Source organism: Pezoporus wallicus, unplaced genomic scaffold (assembly GCF_028554395.1).
Source record: "Pezoporus wallicus isolate ANWC-B61680 ecotype Strahan unplaced genomic scaffold, APGP_CSIRO_Pwel_v1 contig_2492, whole genome shotgun sequence".
Classification (NCBI taxonomy): Eukaryota; Metazoa; Chordata; class Aves; order Psittaciformes; family Psittacidae; genus Pezoporus; species Pezoporus wallicus.
The window spans coordinates 2,810,115-2,828,926 of NW_026637796.1; the positions used below are offsets into that span (position 1 = coordinate 2,810,115).

Below are 18,812 nucleotides of genomic sequence, written 5' to 3' on the forward strand. Positions count from 1 at the left end.
CTCATGGGAAATGATGTGCCTTCCATGATACATACATAATCACATATTGAATACATGCACTGTAACTACTGTTAAAGTACCTTCTGAATTCCAAATGGGAAATTTTGACACTAGGTAGTTCTTGCCAAGATAAAAAGAAAAAAGAAAGCTTATAAAGCTCTTAAAACCATATAAATTTAATACCCAACAGAACATCATTTCTGGTATTATCATTTCAATGGCTACAAATCAGAAAGCATAAATATTTTTGCATAATCTGTTCAACAGTATTTTTCTGTAATGTTTTTATGTAGCCAAGAGAAATATCAAGAAACATACTATTGGGTTCTTATATGTTGACACAACTATGGAATTTCTATCTTCCTCACCTTAAATGGTATAATTTTTATTTAACATTACAAAATGTTATCATTATTCACAATAATGACTATACTCTCCTTGAAGATCAGGCAAAATGCCTCAGATCTAATAAAAATAAAGAATTTCCATCAAAACAGCCATGACAATGAAAATGCAATCAATATACAGCTGTGCTTATGCGAAGACACCCTATGCCAGTCAGGACAAACTGACAAAAATTAGAACAGTAGCTACTATACTTTGTGTAGCACGAGTAATGTTATGTTTCATACACTGAACATGCTCACAGCAGAATTTTACAGGGGTGAACTCTACAAATGCTGGCTGGTAAGTAATGAGGGGAGATATTAAACTAAAAATCTTCTCTATGTGCATAATAATAACAGGGAGAACATGCTTTTGCCATCATTTGTTTCATGGGAGCAGGTTAGATACAATGTCTGAAATAAACTTTGAAAGCCTTGTTTTGTCACTACTAGTTGTATGTCTATGAGCCAATAAACTGTACTAGGTCTTAGTTCAATTTTACTGCTGATGAGAATGAGACTGCCAAATTTTTGTTCCTTTAATATTTGTTGTTTGGCATTCAACCTGGAAAGATAATAAATATTACTTTTCTATCATTCAAATAAATAAAACAATGAAATTCTGTTCAGAGGCAATAACCACAATGATACTTACACGTGACAAAATGCTTTCAAATGATTCTGTCAGAGATCTTTTTGCTTTGTTCTTTAACATATCTAATCTGAATCTTGAAGTACTGCTGGGCACTTCATTTACAGCATTCTCAGTAGGGGGTTGTGAAGTCTGAAAGTGTTTAAAAATATAAATGTGAAATACTCAACAGCATGGAGCAGGATCTCAGTGAACAGTCTGAAGACTTCCATGACCTGGATCAATACTTTCTCCTGGTGTCCTTGGCATTTCATGCCTTTTGATCTTTTGATACTTATACTAAAATTTAACAAACTATCCTAACATAAGACCAGGAAATTCTCCTAAGGGAAATGTATTGAGTGTAGCAGCTTCAGAAGAAGTGCCCCTTCAATAAGGGGCTGTGTTGGAAAATTTTCTTTAACAACAAAGTACAATTGTACAAATTCCAAATGTTTAAGTGTAACAGATTAGAGATTGCTGAACGGATTTACTTTTCTTGCCAAGAAATTAATCAAAAATGGTGAAGCTCATAATTAACAAAAACTCTCAAGTGTCTCCACTATATTAAAACAGGGCTTCTTAAAGGTCAGGAAGATGTAAAACAATCTAATTTTTCTATATATTTCACCAGTTGAAATACTTCCATCTTAAAGCTAACAGTCTACTGAGAGTTTTGCTTTTTAAATAAATATTTCAGTTCATTTTTAGTGCTTGCAAAGACCAGTGTAGCAAATACAAAAGTGACTCTATGATGCAAATATTCCCATTCAAACCTAATACCTGCAGTTGATACCAGAGTACAATTTTCAGTGTTGTTTTGGGGGTTTACCTTGAGGCTGCTCTACCTTTTTAGCTCTAACTTCAGAGCTCCGAATGCTTATTTTCTTTTTACTTTCACTCATTTTATCCACAAAGGACAAATTGGATGCTGCTTGCTGTTACATTCTTATGAAAAAGACACTTAATTTGAAGGTCATTTTTGTTAGATAAAACCTATGTACTAGTATCAGGTTTTAGGGTTGGTTTTGTTTTTACATTTTTCCCTCCCCTGATTTAAATATTAGGAAAAAAAAAATTATGAAAAGGAGTAAAGTGAAAACCTTTGCAGAAAAGAAGGGAACAAGGACATCAGGGTGTTATAGGTTAATAATTGCTGAGACAAATAACACTGCCAGTGTACACATGTTCAAAGGTATCTGCTATTACACAGTGCTGGAGATAAATGATCAGAGTAAATATAAAATGTTGTGCTAAGACAAATGATGGGCTAAGGGCAAGTCAACTCTGTTGTTAAAGCACTGGCATCTTTGCAAATGTGAGATTAACCAATTTTGGTTCCAGAAACTGAGTAAACAGACTGCAACAGGCCTTAGGGATTTTCAAATCACACAGAAGACATATCAAGATATTATCTTGCTTCCTATATCCCTATTTCCAAGCCATTCATGACTGACAACTATTTGATAATTGGCTGGCATTAGACCAAATAAAAATATTTCAGGTACAATGATAGAGGAACTCAGGCAATGTTTCTTCCTGTCATACCACAACTACAATGCTCCTTTCTTAAAAGCATATTTCTGGTGAGATGCCCAAGGCAAAAAATCAGAACAAAACATGCAAAGGTTCTTACTACTTCCTCAGGGAGGTCAATAGTTAGCCAGTAAGCCATAAAGAAGAGATTAGCAAAGTGAACAAACAGTAAATAAAGACTTGCTGCTATGTCCCAAATTTCTTCTGGGTCTCATTATACTCCATATATTTACTTGCTAGTTTATATCACAAATGGACAACAGCAGTCATCATGTTGAAATTATCAGCCAGCAGTGGTGGGACAGCCGAGATTTTTAAAAGGGTCAAATAACTGGAACCGAAAGTTTTCAGAGAACTGGTGCTGATCCTCTTTTAAACACAGACATCCTTGATGTGTCTCAAGTTAGTTAGTTAGTCACAAAACAAGGCATCCAAAATCACTAATCCCTTCTGAAAAATCTTAACTGTGCTGTATAAATAGCTAATTAAACAGCACTGATACAACCTGATACAGAATGAAAGGTAACACAGCTCTGCAGAAACGGATGACTTGCAGATGTGGTTTCTGCAGCAATCCTACTCAGCTACTCCTCCTTGAGGCCACTTCAAACGGTGGTTTGTACACAAGAAGTAACTTCCAGCTATTAAGTAAATGTAAATCTTTATCAAGAATCAAATCCCTTCTGTTTGTCAGGACACCGACTCATACAGACAGTGGGATGGCAAATGACACAGACTATCTGAGAACAATTACAAATTCGTTCTCTCACACACAATGAATTTTCATTGCAGTGATAAGAAAGCAACAATCAGATCAGTGGTCTACCTTGTTTGCATACTTATCTCCTAGGCCTGAAATCAGACTGTACTAAGTACCTCAAAATCAGATATGCCTGTTGTGGCACAGAACAATAATCATAAGCAAAGCCAGTGTTCACCGCTCCCGACAGTCTGAAGTTCCAAAATGCAAGTAATGGAAATTTGCCTTTGGAAAGATATAAAAATGGAATGGAGTTGTTTTTTTTTTAAAGATGGATCCTCCTTACACAAGCTAAAACTTAGTGATTACTTACTTACCTGTTTTGCTTCTCCAACATGGACATGGTCCTTCTGTTTTTCTTCATACATGTTTCTCAAAACAGAGATAACCAACTCATTCTCTTTTTGATCATTCCTTGGTCTTAATTTCTTTAATTGAAAACACCACAAGCACAGTAATTATACATTTTTATAACAGTTAGCAAATATTTATTCTTTTCATCTTGCCACTGTCAATACATCACTAAGGTAAGAACCAGTTTAACTTTGTTAATGCTACTACTCCAGTCCACCAGAGGACACCAGTGTCCCAGCCAAAGAACACTTGACCTCATTTCATACACAGCATAATTTACATGGACAGCTCTGGAGGTGTTAAATTGTCAGAAGCATATTAAGACATAAAAAATATTTTTCCAATCTGTTTTTGATGTAAAGAAAACCAAAATACTGTGGTTCTGCTGCAAAACCCTTCTGCTAGAAAACCTCACTGGACGTTTCAGTTTTAGGAAATGACACAGGTATTTTAAAAATCAGTGCACAGGGTGAACATATGTTTCCCTGCTGCATTCTATTTAGATCTGAACTACTGTAAATGAAAATATTTTTAGAACAAGTTATTATAGAATTTAATCCCAGAAACCTAACTTTTGAAAAGTATATGCTGTTCTAACACTACTGATGTAATGCAGCGGATAACTTATGAATTAGGTAATGCCAAGAAAGCACATCAGATTAATAAAAATATCTTTAGAAAGACAGTTATCGAAAAATGCAAATCATGGTTACAACATACGGAACTCTGAGAATGCTACAACTAAAATTTCAGGCAGTCCAACTCAAAAAAATCAGCTGAAAAAGGCAGACAGGAGAGACATACCCTTGGTTTGACCAAGTTAAACATTTGCAGACTCTCATCAGAATCAATTAACAGTTTCCTGTGACTACTAGAAGCTTCAGAGCTTTAATATGTGCACAGAATACTAAAAGGCAACAGTGCCAGCTAGCTACTATATACTAAGAAATTACTTAGGTCATGGAATCAGTCCCACAGAGTTAACTTCCAAATTTGGTATTGGATGATAAACTGCCACAAGGAAACACACAAAGAGACTGAAATGACTCAAGAGAGGAAGGAAATATTATTTTTAAAGAGTCTGAAATTCCCTGTTCTTCAATAGTGTGCCAATCCCAAAGACATTTCCTACAATGTTCATCTGTCTTACACCCACTATGCTTTCCTCTGTGCTAAAATGGATTTGATTCAGAAGATAGAAAGTTAAACTTTTTTAGTTAGTTTGACAAGTATTAAGATCAAGGATAAATTTTAAGCAGGAATTCTTTTGATCTGGGAATGTTACAGTAATTTTGTTTGGTCAAGTTAACAGTTGAAAGTTCTCACAATGTAAGTTATTTTGCTTTCACCCACAAAAAATGTGTGCATTTTTACTCAGCAAGAAGTCAACTCTTTTCATTGAAAGCAGAAGAAAAACGAGTAAAATGAGACATGGTTATAAAAGGACAAGTTTTTAACAGCTCTAAAAAATAATGATATTGAAATTAAAGCACAAGGTGATTAACAGTTTATTAAATGAAGATAATTCACAAAAACACCCACAACTTCAGTGCTTAATGCTGATGTTAGCAAAAACATCAATTGCTTTAAAATCTTGTAGAAAACACAGAGTTTACCTTAACCTCTTCAAAAACAGAGGCCTGCTCCTCGTTATTTAGTGTTGTTAGATGCTTTTGTAGTTCCAATTTAGTCTTAGAAGGGTGTAACCCTGCCAATAAGAATAAAAAGGAACAAATCACAGGGTCATATTTGTCAGAATTAATCAATCAACATAAATATGCTTGTCAGTTATTTGAGCTGACCCGTTGCAGTGATTTCATAATGGGGCATTAGAAAGAACTCTTGGTTAATTTAAAGCTGTTAGTGAACTCATGTCTTTAAAATGAGGGACATGAACCCTGTAACAAGGAGATTTACTGAGCACAGACCAGGATTATACTCTTAGCTGAAGATTCCATTATCACACAAGATAAAATAAACCCACAATTGACTGCATTTTAGCAGATTGCTTTGCTGGTGGTTTCTTCAGTACTACTTAGATTTTGCTAACGGTATAAATATGATTTCCATTGATTTTCTCCAATTTGTATACCCTAGCCTCTTCTGAAAAAGAGTAAATTTATTGCATACTAGTAAACTTCTTGCTGTGCCTCTCGCTGACAACATTTACTGAGGGACAGTCTAAAGCAGACTGCTCTCTCATTCAGATTATTTTTACTGCTCTCATCCTGGATTAATTCCCCTTCCTCTATTTTCTGTGGAAAAAGAACAGACCATCAACAGTATTTTGTACTTCAGTTTCTGATCATGGCGTTTCTCCTTCAGAAGCAGATGATATATTTAACCAGATGGCATGATTAAAGGCATTAAGAATCCTTTGCCTTTAAGAAATTACTCAAAAATCATAGTAGTTGATACAAAAATAGAGTGAAAAGTACTTTTGGAAGTTCTCCAGTTTCATCAAATTAATACTAGATAGGTTTTAGTCCAACAAGCTACGGTCATGTGATCTGACAAGCTGCTGTTGCCCTTTATTCACTCAAGATATTACTTAAACAAATAAAATCCAACTGTGAAATTTGCTGAAATGCAAAGAGATTTTGTTTGTTTTTTTTTTTTTCCTTTCAACTTGTTTTCTTGTAACACCTACAACTCTTAACTGCTGCATTTTCATGAAGGGGCATACTGCTTGGTTCATGTTTATGGTAGTGTAATGCTGGTATTTAAGTGGATTCCATAGGACAGGGGGTCAAAGCTATTGCAGGATATATTCTTAAGGAGTTTCTTACCTGCAATTTTCAGCATTTATGCAGCTAATAGAGCCATGCTAGCTGCAATTCAGTAATATTTAGACTCGATGAGTTTTCAAAAATTCAACTAAAATATAAGAAAGGAGTTTAACTTTTCTTTAGAAAATTCTTATTACCTTACAGATAACTTGACATTGCAGTCTGCTAAATAAAAAGACTGGCTTTCAACCCTCCATCCCAAGTTTCAGGCTCTTTTTAAGCATTCATTCCCATAGAGTTTAACATGTGAGACTGTCCCCCAGTAAAATTACTTGAAGAAATATTCAACTAGGAAGTTTTTAAACCTCACCTTCTATCTTTTCACAGAGTTTATGCAAGCTTTGCATAGGACATCCTTCACAGAGCTGGGGCTGTGCCTTGGAAGTCTGTTGCACAGCAGCTACGGTGAAAGCCTGTTTCAATGTCATCATGATTTCATCAACCTGAAAAGAGTAGAGTGCAAAAGAACAGAATTTCACTCTTCCACTGAGCTTCTGTTTTCCTTAACACAAACACAACAGTCTTTTAGAATGATACTGATGCTTGTTTGGGAATGTGGTTATGATTAAAAAGAAAAGCTGTTCCCCTGTCATTTCCACACACAAACACAAAGGGAAGACAAAACTTACTGTGAAGTGATATCTCTCCAGGCCACCTAATTTTATGACTGTTGTCTGTGATAAAAAAAGCTTACTGCAGTTGTGATGCACTAGCCTGACCTAGAGCACAGTGTAGTCCTGATTTTCTGAATGGGTGCACTATGAAGAAATCCTCTTCCCAAAAAGAGGAATACAGTCTTAACTTTGTGCAATTAAAGGAAGCTTTACTGGATTTTAAAGGGGATTTAAGCTTCTGCCTTGAAAGCAAATTAAAATTCCTTTGCTATGTCAGTTGCATTTTAGTAACTTTTATGTTAGTATTATGTACTAACATACATGCTAATACTTTTATGTTAGTACTATGTACTATAAAGTACATTTATGTTAGACTGCTATGTTAGTTACATTTTTGAAATAATTATATTTCCAAGCAGAGCGGGATTTAAAGACATTCAGCAAAACAAAGAGCATAGAGCAACAGAAGACTTTTAGGGCCTACTGTTCCATTAGGCACTTACCAGTGCTTCATCTGTACACTGAAACACGTAGCAAACAAAGTGGAAGCCTCCATTTTCTGAAGACTCTCTGCAGATAAACCCAAAGTGATCCACATGTCTAATTCCCTAGTTCAAAAATAACAGTAATGAAGCAGTCACATGTACTTTCAATGTTTTGTGGCTGTATTTCTTCAAGTAACAGAAGCATGAAAGGCCCAACAGCATTACAGGTAGGTCCCATATCACTGTTACAGCTACATTAAAGTCATCTGGCCATTAAAAATCTATTCTATTACTTCATGAATCTTAAACTTCACTTAAGCCTAAGGTTGTTTGTTGGTTTTGGTGGGGTTTTCTTGTTGATTTTTTTCCTTTTTTTTTTTTTAATAGATCCATTGGAAAACACTTACAGAGATGAATAAATGCTATTCAAGAAGTATTTTACCAGGGGGGCAAAAAGTTCACTCTGTTTTTCTTCTCTTTTGCTTAAGTGGTCAACAATTGCTTTACATTTCTAAGAGCAAATGAAAGCAATAGTGAAAAATGGATAAACATTTTTTTAATCAAAAAAAAAAAAGCTTGGCTAGTAAAAAAAAAAAAGAAAATTATTTAATATATGACTTAAAGATCACACATGGAAGCATTTATTTTCCCTAAAGGCATGCAAATTCAGGTACAAGCAACCCGCAACAGTAGATAAACATTACATCCTGGCAAAATGCTAAGAAGGTTTTTTAATTGCTGGAAGGAGTATGTGAACATTTACAAGTGGAGAATATAAAAATAAAAAAAAATAAAAAAAAAAAAGAAAAAAAGAAAAACAGAGAGAATACACTGCACTCTTACCTGAGAACAAAAGGATATTTCTTTAAAGCTTTTCTCAATTGCTACTTTTTTTGTGTCAGGACTGATAAGGTAAACTTCAGACTGGCCAATCTAAAAAGAGCAAAGTAAAAATCAAGATGATAATAAATACCATTACACTTCCTTTTGTCTCGCTATAAAATGTTTCCTGGATATAAGTCTCTATTTTTTCTACCTGCATATTTAGACCAATCAGCGTATTCTTACCAGAGAAAGCAAAAATACTGAAACAACACTGATTTGGCATTCAGAGCTCTCCACATTACTGAATTAAGATTTACTTTCACAAGACAAGAGACTGAGATTTTAATTAGATGAGAGTAATATTATACCATAAATAACTTAGTTTGCACTGAGAAAATACACTCACACTCCCTTTTCTTATTTTCTGCAGTCTTGGCACATACCACATTTCCAAAAAGCTAATTAGTGAAGATGGTCCTAAACTTTAAGTCCAAGTGCGTGCCTCTACCTATATTCCACCTGATTATTTTTTTTTTTTTAGGCTTTCATTTATTTTTTTAAGATATAAATACCATTTAATTTAAAGGCTTTAACTTGAACTATACAAAATGAGCTTACTGGAGCCCATTTTCTAACTTTTAATTTAATCTGTGGGCTGTTTGTACAGCAGTGACCCAAAAGCTCATGCTAACTTTTGATGGCAGAAGGGCATTTTTAAGGTGAAACTGCTGTTTTCAATTTTTCAGCTTCTTTGTACCATTTTAACAGATAGAATTTAAATTCCTCATATTTTCTAGCACATCAAAAATTCTGCAAAGGACAAGTCTTATATCATCTTTTAGGGAAGATGGGTGGAATCGCAATACATTCAGGAGTGTGACTTAATAACAAACCTGCTGAAGCTTCAACCACTACCAAATCCCAAAAGATGCACATAAAAACATCAGAAGCACCAATATATCCATAATTTCTTAAGGAAGGTGGAAATCCTGTGTATGAATAAAGTGAGATGTGCCACACCTGTGTGTGTCTAAAAATGGTCACCTTCCACCTCTTCTTTGACTTCAACCAGTCACAATGATTTTCCCCAACCCCCTGTTGGTTTCCTTGTATTGTCCCCAGGCTGACCTCGTGTGTGCTCATGGGTTATTCCTTCCAACACTTACTCAGCAGCCCCCTCCTGCTTGCTGCTGCCTTCCCCTCCCTTAGCTCAGCCCCACATACTCCTTTCACACTTGGTCCCAGGGCAGCAGGGATCATTTGAAGCCAACAGAACAAAGGAAAAAAAAAATAAAACAGAGCCCAACAACACACCCCTTCTCCCCGCCCATGCTCCCCCCCCCCCCCAAAAAAAAAAAAGGGCACAGCCAGGTGAAAAGCCTAAAATGAATTTAAAAAATCCTAAGAAATTGGGTAGGAAAGCAGTTCTTCAGGAGGAGACACCAAATCTGGACTGTCTGGACACGGTGGGGAGAGTCAGCAGGTAATGTTTTTCACACCTCATACACCAACTAACCTCTGCTGCAGTCCTGGATAAGATCCAAGGAAGAACTTTAACTGTGAAAATACAAACAAATTTTTCCCTCCTGATGAACTCCTGATGGAGTTAGAGCTTAATACGTAGCCATACGCAAACTGATGAGCAATTGATTGACCTGTGCACACTGCATGCATACCATTACTTAGAACCTGCTGACCATGGGGGATGGCTAACCAACAAACTCAGCTCTGCCATGAACTTGTGGATACCAGAGGTACAAACCACAGTTACTTCACTTCCTTATATTCAGCTAAATTTACACCAACTGAATAGCAAAAGAATACAACTGTGCATTCTAAACAATATTTTCCCAGGCAAAAAGCAACCCAAGATAGAAAGCAGATCAGCAGAACCTCACAACTGGGAAATGAGCCTGTCAGCAGGTGACTGACATTATATTCAGGCTGAAGCTGCATGTGTCTTTGAGAGCTGTTGCATCTATTTAATACAAATTAAAAATGCACTCACTGGATTAAGAAGATCTGGACTTTGAGCAGTCCATCTATAATAATGTCCCTATCCCTATAGCATGTGCCACAAATGAATAATGAAGTCAGGAATTGTTTAAAAATTAGGCATTATTATAAAGGTTGTCTATATTTTCTGTGTGAGATACATGCTCAGGGAAAGTAAACATGGAATTGTTTTTACTGTGGCATAAAATTTCTCTCCACTTTCTTCCACTTCTCTCTCTAATGCCAGCCTGCCACAACTAACCAGAAGTTTTAAAACAGGTATAGCTAACTATGCCTCTTTTTTTGTGTGTTACCTTTTACAGACATAACACTTAAAAGCAATGCTTCTCTTCCCCTCCTCCAAAAAACCTGCTGTAACTGCACCCACTCCACTCTGCTGCTGTCCTTAAAACCTCCCAGCCCCAACAGCAGCTGACAGATCCAAGATGATCTTAGCCAGCGATCACAATACCAGCTCCAGGCTTGCATTCTGTTCACATGATACAAGATATATATATAAAATGTTACATAACTTATATATCAAGAGGATTGTAAGAGAAGCAAATAACATTCTTTACTTCTCAGGTCTTAAAAAATTATTTTGCTGCTCACCTATCAAGGCAAGGCATTGCTAGCCACACAAAAGTAGGCCTGCAGTAGAGGCAGGTGTGGAGTAGTCTAGGAACTTACTACACTACTCCACCATTACCCAGGCATGTTGGCAGCAGAACACCTCCATGAATTATGCTGCCTATCACAGGACATAGAGTTTACTAGCCCCCGGGCATGGTTTGGCCCTTCTGCTCTAGTTACAGTTAACTCATTCACCTGGAAATTTATTTCTGCTGTTACTAGTTAGTGTAACTGTACATACCATTTTGCAATTGTATAGCTACCTACTAACTTGCTGCAGCTTTCTAAAAGCTGTTCTTAGAAGCCAAATATTACAGGTAGTGCTGTTTTAAACTATTCAATATAAACTGATTTTGACTATGTAAAACAATTTACACTGACTAGCAATGCTTTCTAGAGAAATAGGCACGTTTAAGTTAAGCTGTGGTAATTGCAATTAAGTTATTAAAAGAAGTAACAGCCATCTGTCAGAACATCTGCTTTGGTGTTTGCCACTCCAAACTCCGAGATGAGAAAGCACCAAAAGCTGCAAATTTTGCTTTACCGTAAACAACATTGTCCGGTTTTCTGCAATGTCTGTTGGCTGCACAACACTGTGTCCATAGACGAGTTGACTTTTTAGGTTCAGTGAAATGGCGTCTTCTTCGAAAGACCTGACAAAGCTGCTACTCCTTTGGCTTCCCTCTTGCAAATCCTTCTTAAAAGCAAAGGAACGCAGCCCAGGCTGGGAAAAGGATTTCCTAATTGGCCTTTTCTCCTCCTCTTCACTGACCAAGGGCTGGAAAACAGACCGAAATCTGTCGCTGAAAGAGAAGCCTCCAAAGTTAGTGGCAGTTTCATGTTGTTGAGATGATGAGTTGCAATCTGATTGTTTTGTACAACTTGCACGATTAAATTTCTCAATGCATTCATCTATGAGTGCTGGAGGTGCATTTTTATGTGCTACTGTCACCCGTCCACAGAACAGCACCTCAAACTTTTTGGCAAAAGGGTCTTCGACATCTGAGAGATTACTCTGAAACTCTTCCTGACGAGCAATTTTTCCAGCTTGTCGAATAGAACTTATGATCTCAGGCACCTAGAAGAGAGGAAAAAAAAATACACAACATTAGCATCTGGTTGTTTATGACAAACAAGTCACAATATTAAGAGGTGCTTCCTGCTGTTATTTTTCTGGGATGGCTAATTTGGGTTTGCTTTCTGAAAGACCAGTTGAAGTGATTTGTATTTGTCCAACATGCACATTATAAAAGTTAAAACACTGACTATTTGACCATTTGTCTCCCTGCCAGGAATTCACCATCACCAGTGCTTTGTCAAAAGAGCTTCATCTCCAATACACTATGTTTTCAGTAAAACTTTTGCACCTGAAGGAACCAGTATAATGTGACAAATTCAAACTCAAAATGAAAAATACTTCAGAAAGTATGAGAGAAGCTACTGACTAATTACTTGGGAAAGTTATGCAATCTGTTATTTTTCACTCCTTTCTCTTATTCAAGCATTCATGTTACTGAGTCTCTTGTAAATTTGCTTTCATCATCATAATAGCATATTACCTTGTTATTGCAGTTTGGTGTTTGGGATTTTATTTTTTTTAACTGTAAATAGGTGTGTTTTCCAAGGAAACATTCCTTAATTTAGGTTTCATTTTTATTCTACCATCCTAGATGATACTCTAAAATCTGTCTGCTGCAGCCACAGATGTTAAAATATATCCAATGCATAATTACAAGTATATTAAATAAAATTAAACAGTCACAGTTTCTGATGTGGTTGTAAGATGGGAACATGCATATGTTATCTGTTAAACTGCTGTGGGGCTGATGCTTGGTTTTTGGTTTTGACTAGCCAAAGGATATTACAGTTCTTCTGCAGCCTGTGCTGCTTCTGTAATGACAAATGCAGGGCTACCATCTATGTTTACAACATATAATTCTGCCAAATTTTTAATTTCCCCAAATTACTCTGAGGAAAAAAAAAAATCATCCATGTTAAGTGTGCCAGTTTCCTGACAAAACAAATATCCTCTGTCAAGCATCAGTTGGAGCTTGCTTGCTTACAAGTAGCTGGTTGCAGATAATACAGAAAGAAGTCTGAGAGCAGCAGACTAAAACAGAAACCCAAAAGAACCACATCCTCTATGAGAAAAAGCATCCCCAAACATTAAAAAAAAACAATGCTTCGGAGACATGATCTCTGTCTTTCCCAGACATTTCTATGGTTATCCATGCCTTAAGCATAATGCAGTAATGTACATAAACCAATGGCAGAAACAGCAAAGGACTCCAAGGGGAAAAAAAAAGGCTGAACAGTGAAAACTGAATGGTTATATTCTGGGTGCTCAGAAAGACCTCAGTAGGACTTTTTTAGAGACAAGGAAGCACAGATATATAGATATGGATAAATAGATAAGCATACACACACATAGAGCTAGTGGATTCAAGAGAATAAGTAACAGATTATAAAATAAGACAGACAGACAACACAGGAAACATTACTTCACCCCTGAGTGCAAGGAATGAGTCATGAGCTTATCACTCACCAAAGACAGAGGTAAGAAAACAGGGTCATGACTTCAGAAGTCTCAGCTATGTCATGAACCTTTTAGAAAGCCACTGTGAGCTCAAGGCTCATCTCAGTTTTACCTACCTTGTACTCCTTCAAAGACCCAATTTTTAGTTGCGTAATGTATCAGGATGACAGTGAAACATAAAACTTTATTCTACCCATATTTCAAGTGCAACTGCTTTAACATTTTCTAATAAACACATTTTACTCTTGTGGGGGTGTCCTGTCTCACCAGCCACAGGCAATTTTATTTCCAAGTTGCCTGGAATACAGAGAGACCTGCAATCCCACCTCTGCTTTTGCCAAGGCTGCAGAAGTGACAGCAAAGGAGTGAGGTATTTTCTGGAAAACACTCACTTTCCTAAAGCCAGGAACAGCACCTCTCACCCAGGCAAAGGGTGCCACTATCTTAGCTAGCACAACCCATGCGGACAACTATATAGTTTCCAGCAGCACAGGTGCTACAAGGCTTATAGCTGAGCTAAAAGCCCAGACAAGGCATTAGGGATCCATCACAGATGTGTAGTTATTGAATTTGATTTCTTTAATGTCTTTTGTTATCAAACACCTTGGACATTGACAAAATTGCTATTCAGCAGTGGCTAGACTTCATAGACAGAGTAAGAGAAAGACGCTATATCACAGAGAATGACTGCAGTAGTTAATATGCTTCAGGTCTGAAAAGACCTAGGAGGCCTGTTGATGAAAACCAAAGGGAGTATTTAATTATTTATTTTCACATATGCTAAGGCTTGAATTACGTCATTTGGAAGTAACAGCTGGCTTTCGTGCTACACGTACTGAAAAACACTGCCTCCTCTGTTCCTGCTTGTTAACAAAAACCAACAAAACCCCCCTAGAACAACCAAACCCACAGCCTGTTACTATAATTTTATTACTTCTGATTATAATTTTATTACATTCTGATGCAGTACTACTGCTACAGCAGAAGCAGCAAATCGTCACCTCACTTTCCTCTGACCCTTAAGCATGTTAAACTTTAATCTCCATTAGTATAAAAAAGCTACGATGAATGAGATAGATATTTCCCTGGAACTGTTCTTGGCCTGATCAGGATTTGTGCTTTTTTAATTTACCTGTACATTTACAGGTCTTTTATGCAAGCATCTAAAAACTAAGAATCCACAGGCTCTTCTGCATCCTCTGAATCTGGCACTCTCAGCAAACTTGGATGCTCAGTATGTGAAGATAAAGTAAACACTAGTTTAAATAAAGAGGGTGAGACATAAAGAGGACACCTGTGAAATGTAAATAAATACATAAATATTTTATAATTCTGTCAAATTATTAATATAAACAATATAGGCTCTATCCTGGCAAATGTTTATTAACCGCAACTGGAATTTTTCCAGGTTAAACAGCACGCCACTGGGCAAACAGTAACCACATCTCTGCAAACCTCCGGGAATTAATTAAGATGTAAACTGAATCAGGTTTATGGCTCTTCAATTTGTATCAAGAAGGAGCAAGAATCAAATTGTTCCTGAATTAACTTAATGGTTGTGGGGTTCTTCCTGACCATAAGAAAGTCTTTTTTTATAGTAAGGGTGGCCACGTGCTGGCACAGGTTACCCAGAGATTGCAGTCTCCACCCTTGTAGGTATGCAGATTCTGACTGGAAATGACCCTAAGCAATGTGCTCTAGCTGACTCTGCTTTGATCAGGGGGCTGAATGAGGTGACTTCCAGAGGCCTCATCCCATCTCAGCCTGGTGACGTAGATACCAACATCTCCTGTACAGACATACAGGAGGTTGGTGTCTACCAATTTGAACTTGCTAAGACAGTGGGGAAGGACTGCTGCACATGCATACAATTTCTTCCTGCCACACAAATTCTCTTTTCTCGCCTACTTCTATTCTTAACTGTTTTTAGACTTGATTCTCAGTATAAATATGTAATTAGTGGATAAAGATTATTTCTGTAATCAGAAAAACAACTGCTGATGACCTAAAATTATTTCTCTAAGCCCACAAAACTAAGTATAGAACAACAGTGTAAGCAACAATGAAACTTTACTAAACACAGAACATTACCTTCTCATCACTCAGTCTGGGCCCAAGAGGACTGGTGAACAGAAGACACAACTGAAATATATTAGGAAATGTTTCTGCATTTAGAATGTCTGAATTAGATACAGAAAAAAATGTGTCTATAACCCTTAAAACTAACAGTGGACTGCTGTGATTTATTTTTTTTTTTTAAGTATGCCATGCTATTTCTGCTACAATGAGAATATTTATTTTGCAGAGACAAAGCACGGAAATGAAATGCTGAGTATTCTTGTGACTTGATTCTTGGGTAATCAAGCAAAACAGAAACCAATATCTAGAACTTCCTAATTCACATTAGTCTGCTACAAGACAAACAGCTTCTATGCCATGAACCAAATCATGAGAGAAGGCAGTAATTTTTAAACAGGCACAGATTTGCTGCACCTGAAGAAGAAAGAATAGCTCTTTCCCTTCACAGAAACAGTTACATGAAACCAGGAGTCACCCTGAAAGTATACATACAAACATATAGTAAGATATCAATGCCTTTAGCCTCTCAGTGTATTTGAGAAAGCGTGAGAAACTATTCTAACGAAAAAAGCTCAGGAACAGCTGAGTGCAACAGCTGCCTTTTGGTAAATAAGGGCAGACTAAAAAAACATGATTGCCCGTTTCTTTAATACACACTAGATAAGAAAGCAAAGCATGCCACAGAAAAAGAACTGTTAACACATCAACTAGCCAGGGCTCAGGAAAAAAAAAAACAACCAACCAAACATTAGATGCTGTGCAGGGTTTATACCTACAAGTCTCTCCATAAGGCAGTGAAGGTCTCAAGCACAGACTGAATTATTTTAAAGGAGCAGGTGGCTTTATTTAATATAAAACAGATCTGAGAGTTATCAGGAATTAGTCTTACACAATAAACTCCATGAATTCTTGGGAGACTGAAAACCATTAGGGTCAGATCTTGAGCTGAACCTCAGAGAAGGCCTCACAAGAACAGAGCCTCAAAAATCTTTCACAAAGCTCTTGAAACAAGTAGATGTTTTTGATTGAGTTTTGCCTGCCTACTCAAGAATGAGAAGACATCTGAATTATTTTTAAGTGGCTTTACGTGCCTTTTTTCCTGACCATAGCAGGCTCAATAAAATATGTCAAGAAGTCAATATGATGTTTGCTGTTAATACCTTTCTGCCTCCATTTTACTAGAGTGCTGCTACAGGAAAAACAGGGTCTACAACTATGTATCTTGGGAGAAGACATCTAGTTCTAACAGGACAGACAGCAGTACTTCTGTCACCCATAAGGTATTTATAACCATGGAATACTTTGTAAAAGTAGTGGAACACAAGAAAGGAAAATCATTTTTGAGAGATATTAAACATTTATAAAAAGATGAAACAGCAAAGTATTTATTTGCATTTTTAAAAGACTGCATAAAATCTTTGGGTGTAACCTCTGAGAGCACAGCCCCCCACATAAAGCAAGACAAACTCTCAAGTTAGATCCAACTTCAAACTTCGACGAGACACTGGGGGTCACATCCACCTGAATTCTAAGTAACTCCAACAATGGGGACCCCAGAACCTCCTCTTCCCCATGGGAAACCTACAGCTGCCAGAAAAAATAAGAGCAAGACACTATCAGCTGAGACTGAATCTTGCCTACTAGTTTAAACAAAGAATGAACTAAAAGTTTCCAGACAAACCTACAGTCTTTATTGTTTTGCTCTTCTACTGAAGAAAAAAAAAGTTCTAAAGGTGACAGAATTTCCCTCTTCCTTGGGATTAGTAGAAATTCAAGGTAGAAAAGAATTATAAACTTTCCCATTTACAGTTTAGTGAAAGACCTTTTGTACTCATGTCTTATCTCAACAGTCCTCACAGGTTTTTTTTCTTCTATTATCTTGCTTAGAGACTGCTCTACAGCCTCCTACACCTTGCAGACTTTTTCCAGCCATTAAGCTCAATTCTCATTGTCCGAAGTTTCACCCCTTTACTTGTAATCAGCAGTTCCATGATACACTTTAATTATTAGCTTTCTTCCTTTGCTATTTGTTGACATTTATTCCTCCCACAAAGCCACTTTCAAACCAGATTTAATCCAGACAAAGGCAGAAAGATTAGTTTCTTCAGCTCCTGGATGATGACCATCCATAGTAAACTCCCATCAGTTTTTCTTTGCATAACAAATACATGATGGATAAAGCAAAAGTGAGAATAATACCAACACTTCCTTAAGTATTTAAGATCAGTGGTTGGATTGGGAGACAGCTCACCTTTGCTCCATGATTTCATACCTCAGCACAAATGATCCAAAACTTTGCTGCTGTATCCTCACTACTCATAAAACAGCTATAAACTGTGCCACTCTCTGCAGCTTCACCAGTCATGCATGTTGGTCCAACTCATTTCTCTTTATAGTACCTAAAATGCACTAAGTGTCTCATTTAACCAGGGAACCTGTGGATCTTTGGAGAAAGGAGAACAGGTCAGAACACAATCAGAGGGCTGGGAACGGCAGCCAGGCTAGCAGCCAACCAGGCAAACCACACCACAGGCATGCTGCTCAGGAAGGACCCTGAAACCAGACCTGCAAAGGCAAGGCAGGGATGTCATTCCAACTTTGATAAGGGAAAGCTCAAAGCCTGAATAATATCACCATGGACCTATGAAAGGAAAAAAAAATTATACATGTGTCTACTTTCAGGGGCAGTTTACTTGGTTAGGTTTAAACAGGTGCTATACAGAGAATGGGATAAGCGAAGGTGATGGGGCTAAGACTCAAGTTTTGTAGGTATGTATGTAAGAAGCTGATGAGCAAAAGTTCACTAAAACCCCGAAGTGGCAGAAAAGAGTCATGTGTTTAAATCTAGTTCTTTTGACTTTGAGCATGGTAGGTGAGTGACACTCATGTCCTCTGAGATGACTCTGACATAGTAAGCACCAAGAATGGAGCTCCATGTAGCCAACACGTACTCTTACAGTTTACACATCATCATAAAAAGCCATAAAGTTGACTAGACTTCCTACAAACATCAGGTAGTCAGGTGCTGCTTCCAAAAGACTGCTAAGTAATGCAGACTGATTCTGTGAGTACTGTTTGTAACTTTCATGGTATCACATTCCTTTTAATATTATAGACAAATCTCAGCTCAAGAACCTTCCTCATGACTCCTCAGCCAGATGGAAAAGGTTACACTTTTTGCAAGTCATG

General features: G+C 37.0%; 2 protein-coding genes across 15 annotated transcripts in view; both read right to left on the bottom strand.

The window, feature by feature from the left end:
• The window catches only part of CUNH4orf19 (chromosome unknown C4orf19 homolog), a 267,441-nt gene that overhangs the window by 78,334 nt on the left and 170,295 nt on the right, over positions 1-18,812 (bottom strand). The window lies entirely within an intron of this gene.
• The window catches only part of TBC1D1 (TBC1 domain family member 1), a 92,212-nt gene that overhangs the window by 40,662 nt on the left and 32,738 nt on the right, over positions 1-18,812 (bottom strand). For all 8 annotated transcript variants that reach the window (XM_057407608.1, XM_057407605.1, XM_057407607.1 and 5 more), the window contains exons 2-8: positions 11,553-12,086; positions 8,399-8,488; positions 7,574-7,678; positions 6,767-6,899; positions 5,284-5,375; positions 3,631-3,741; positions 1,042-1,170 (exon numbers count right to left, since the gene is read on the bottom strand). In XM_057407608.1, the coding sequence (XP_057263591.1) occupies positions 1,042-1,170; positions 3,631-3,741; positions 5,284-5,375; positions 6,767-6,899; positions 7,574-7,678; positions 8,399-8,488; positions 11,553-12,086 (1,194 nt within the window). The remainder of the gene's footprint in view (positions 1-1,041; positions 1,171-3,630; positions 3,742-5,283; positions 5,376-6,766; positions 6,900-7,573; positions 7,679-8,398; positions 8,489-11,552; positions 12,087-18,812) is intronic.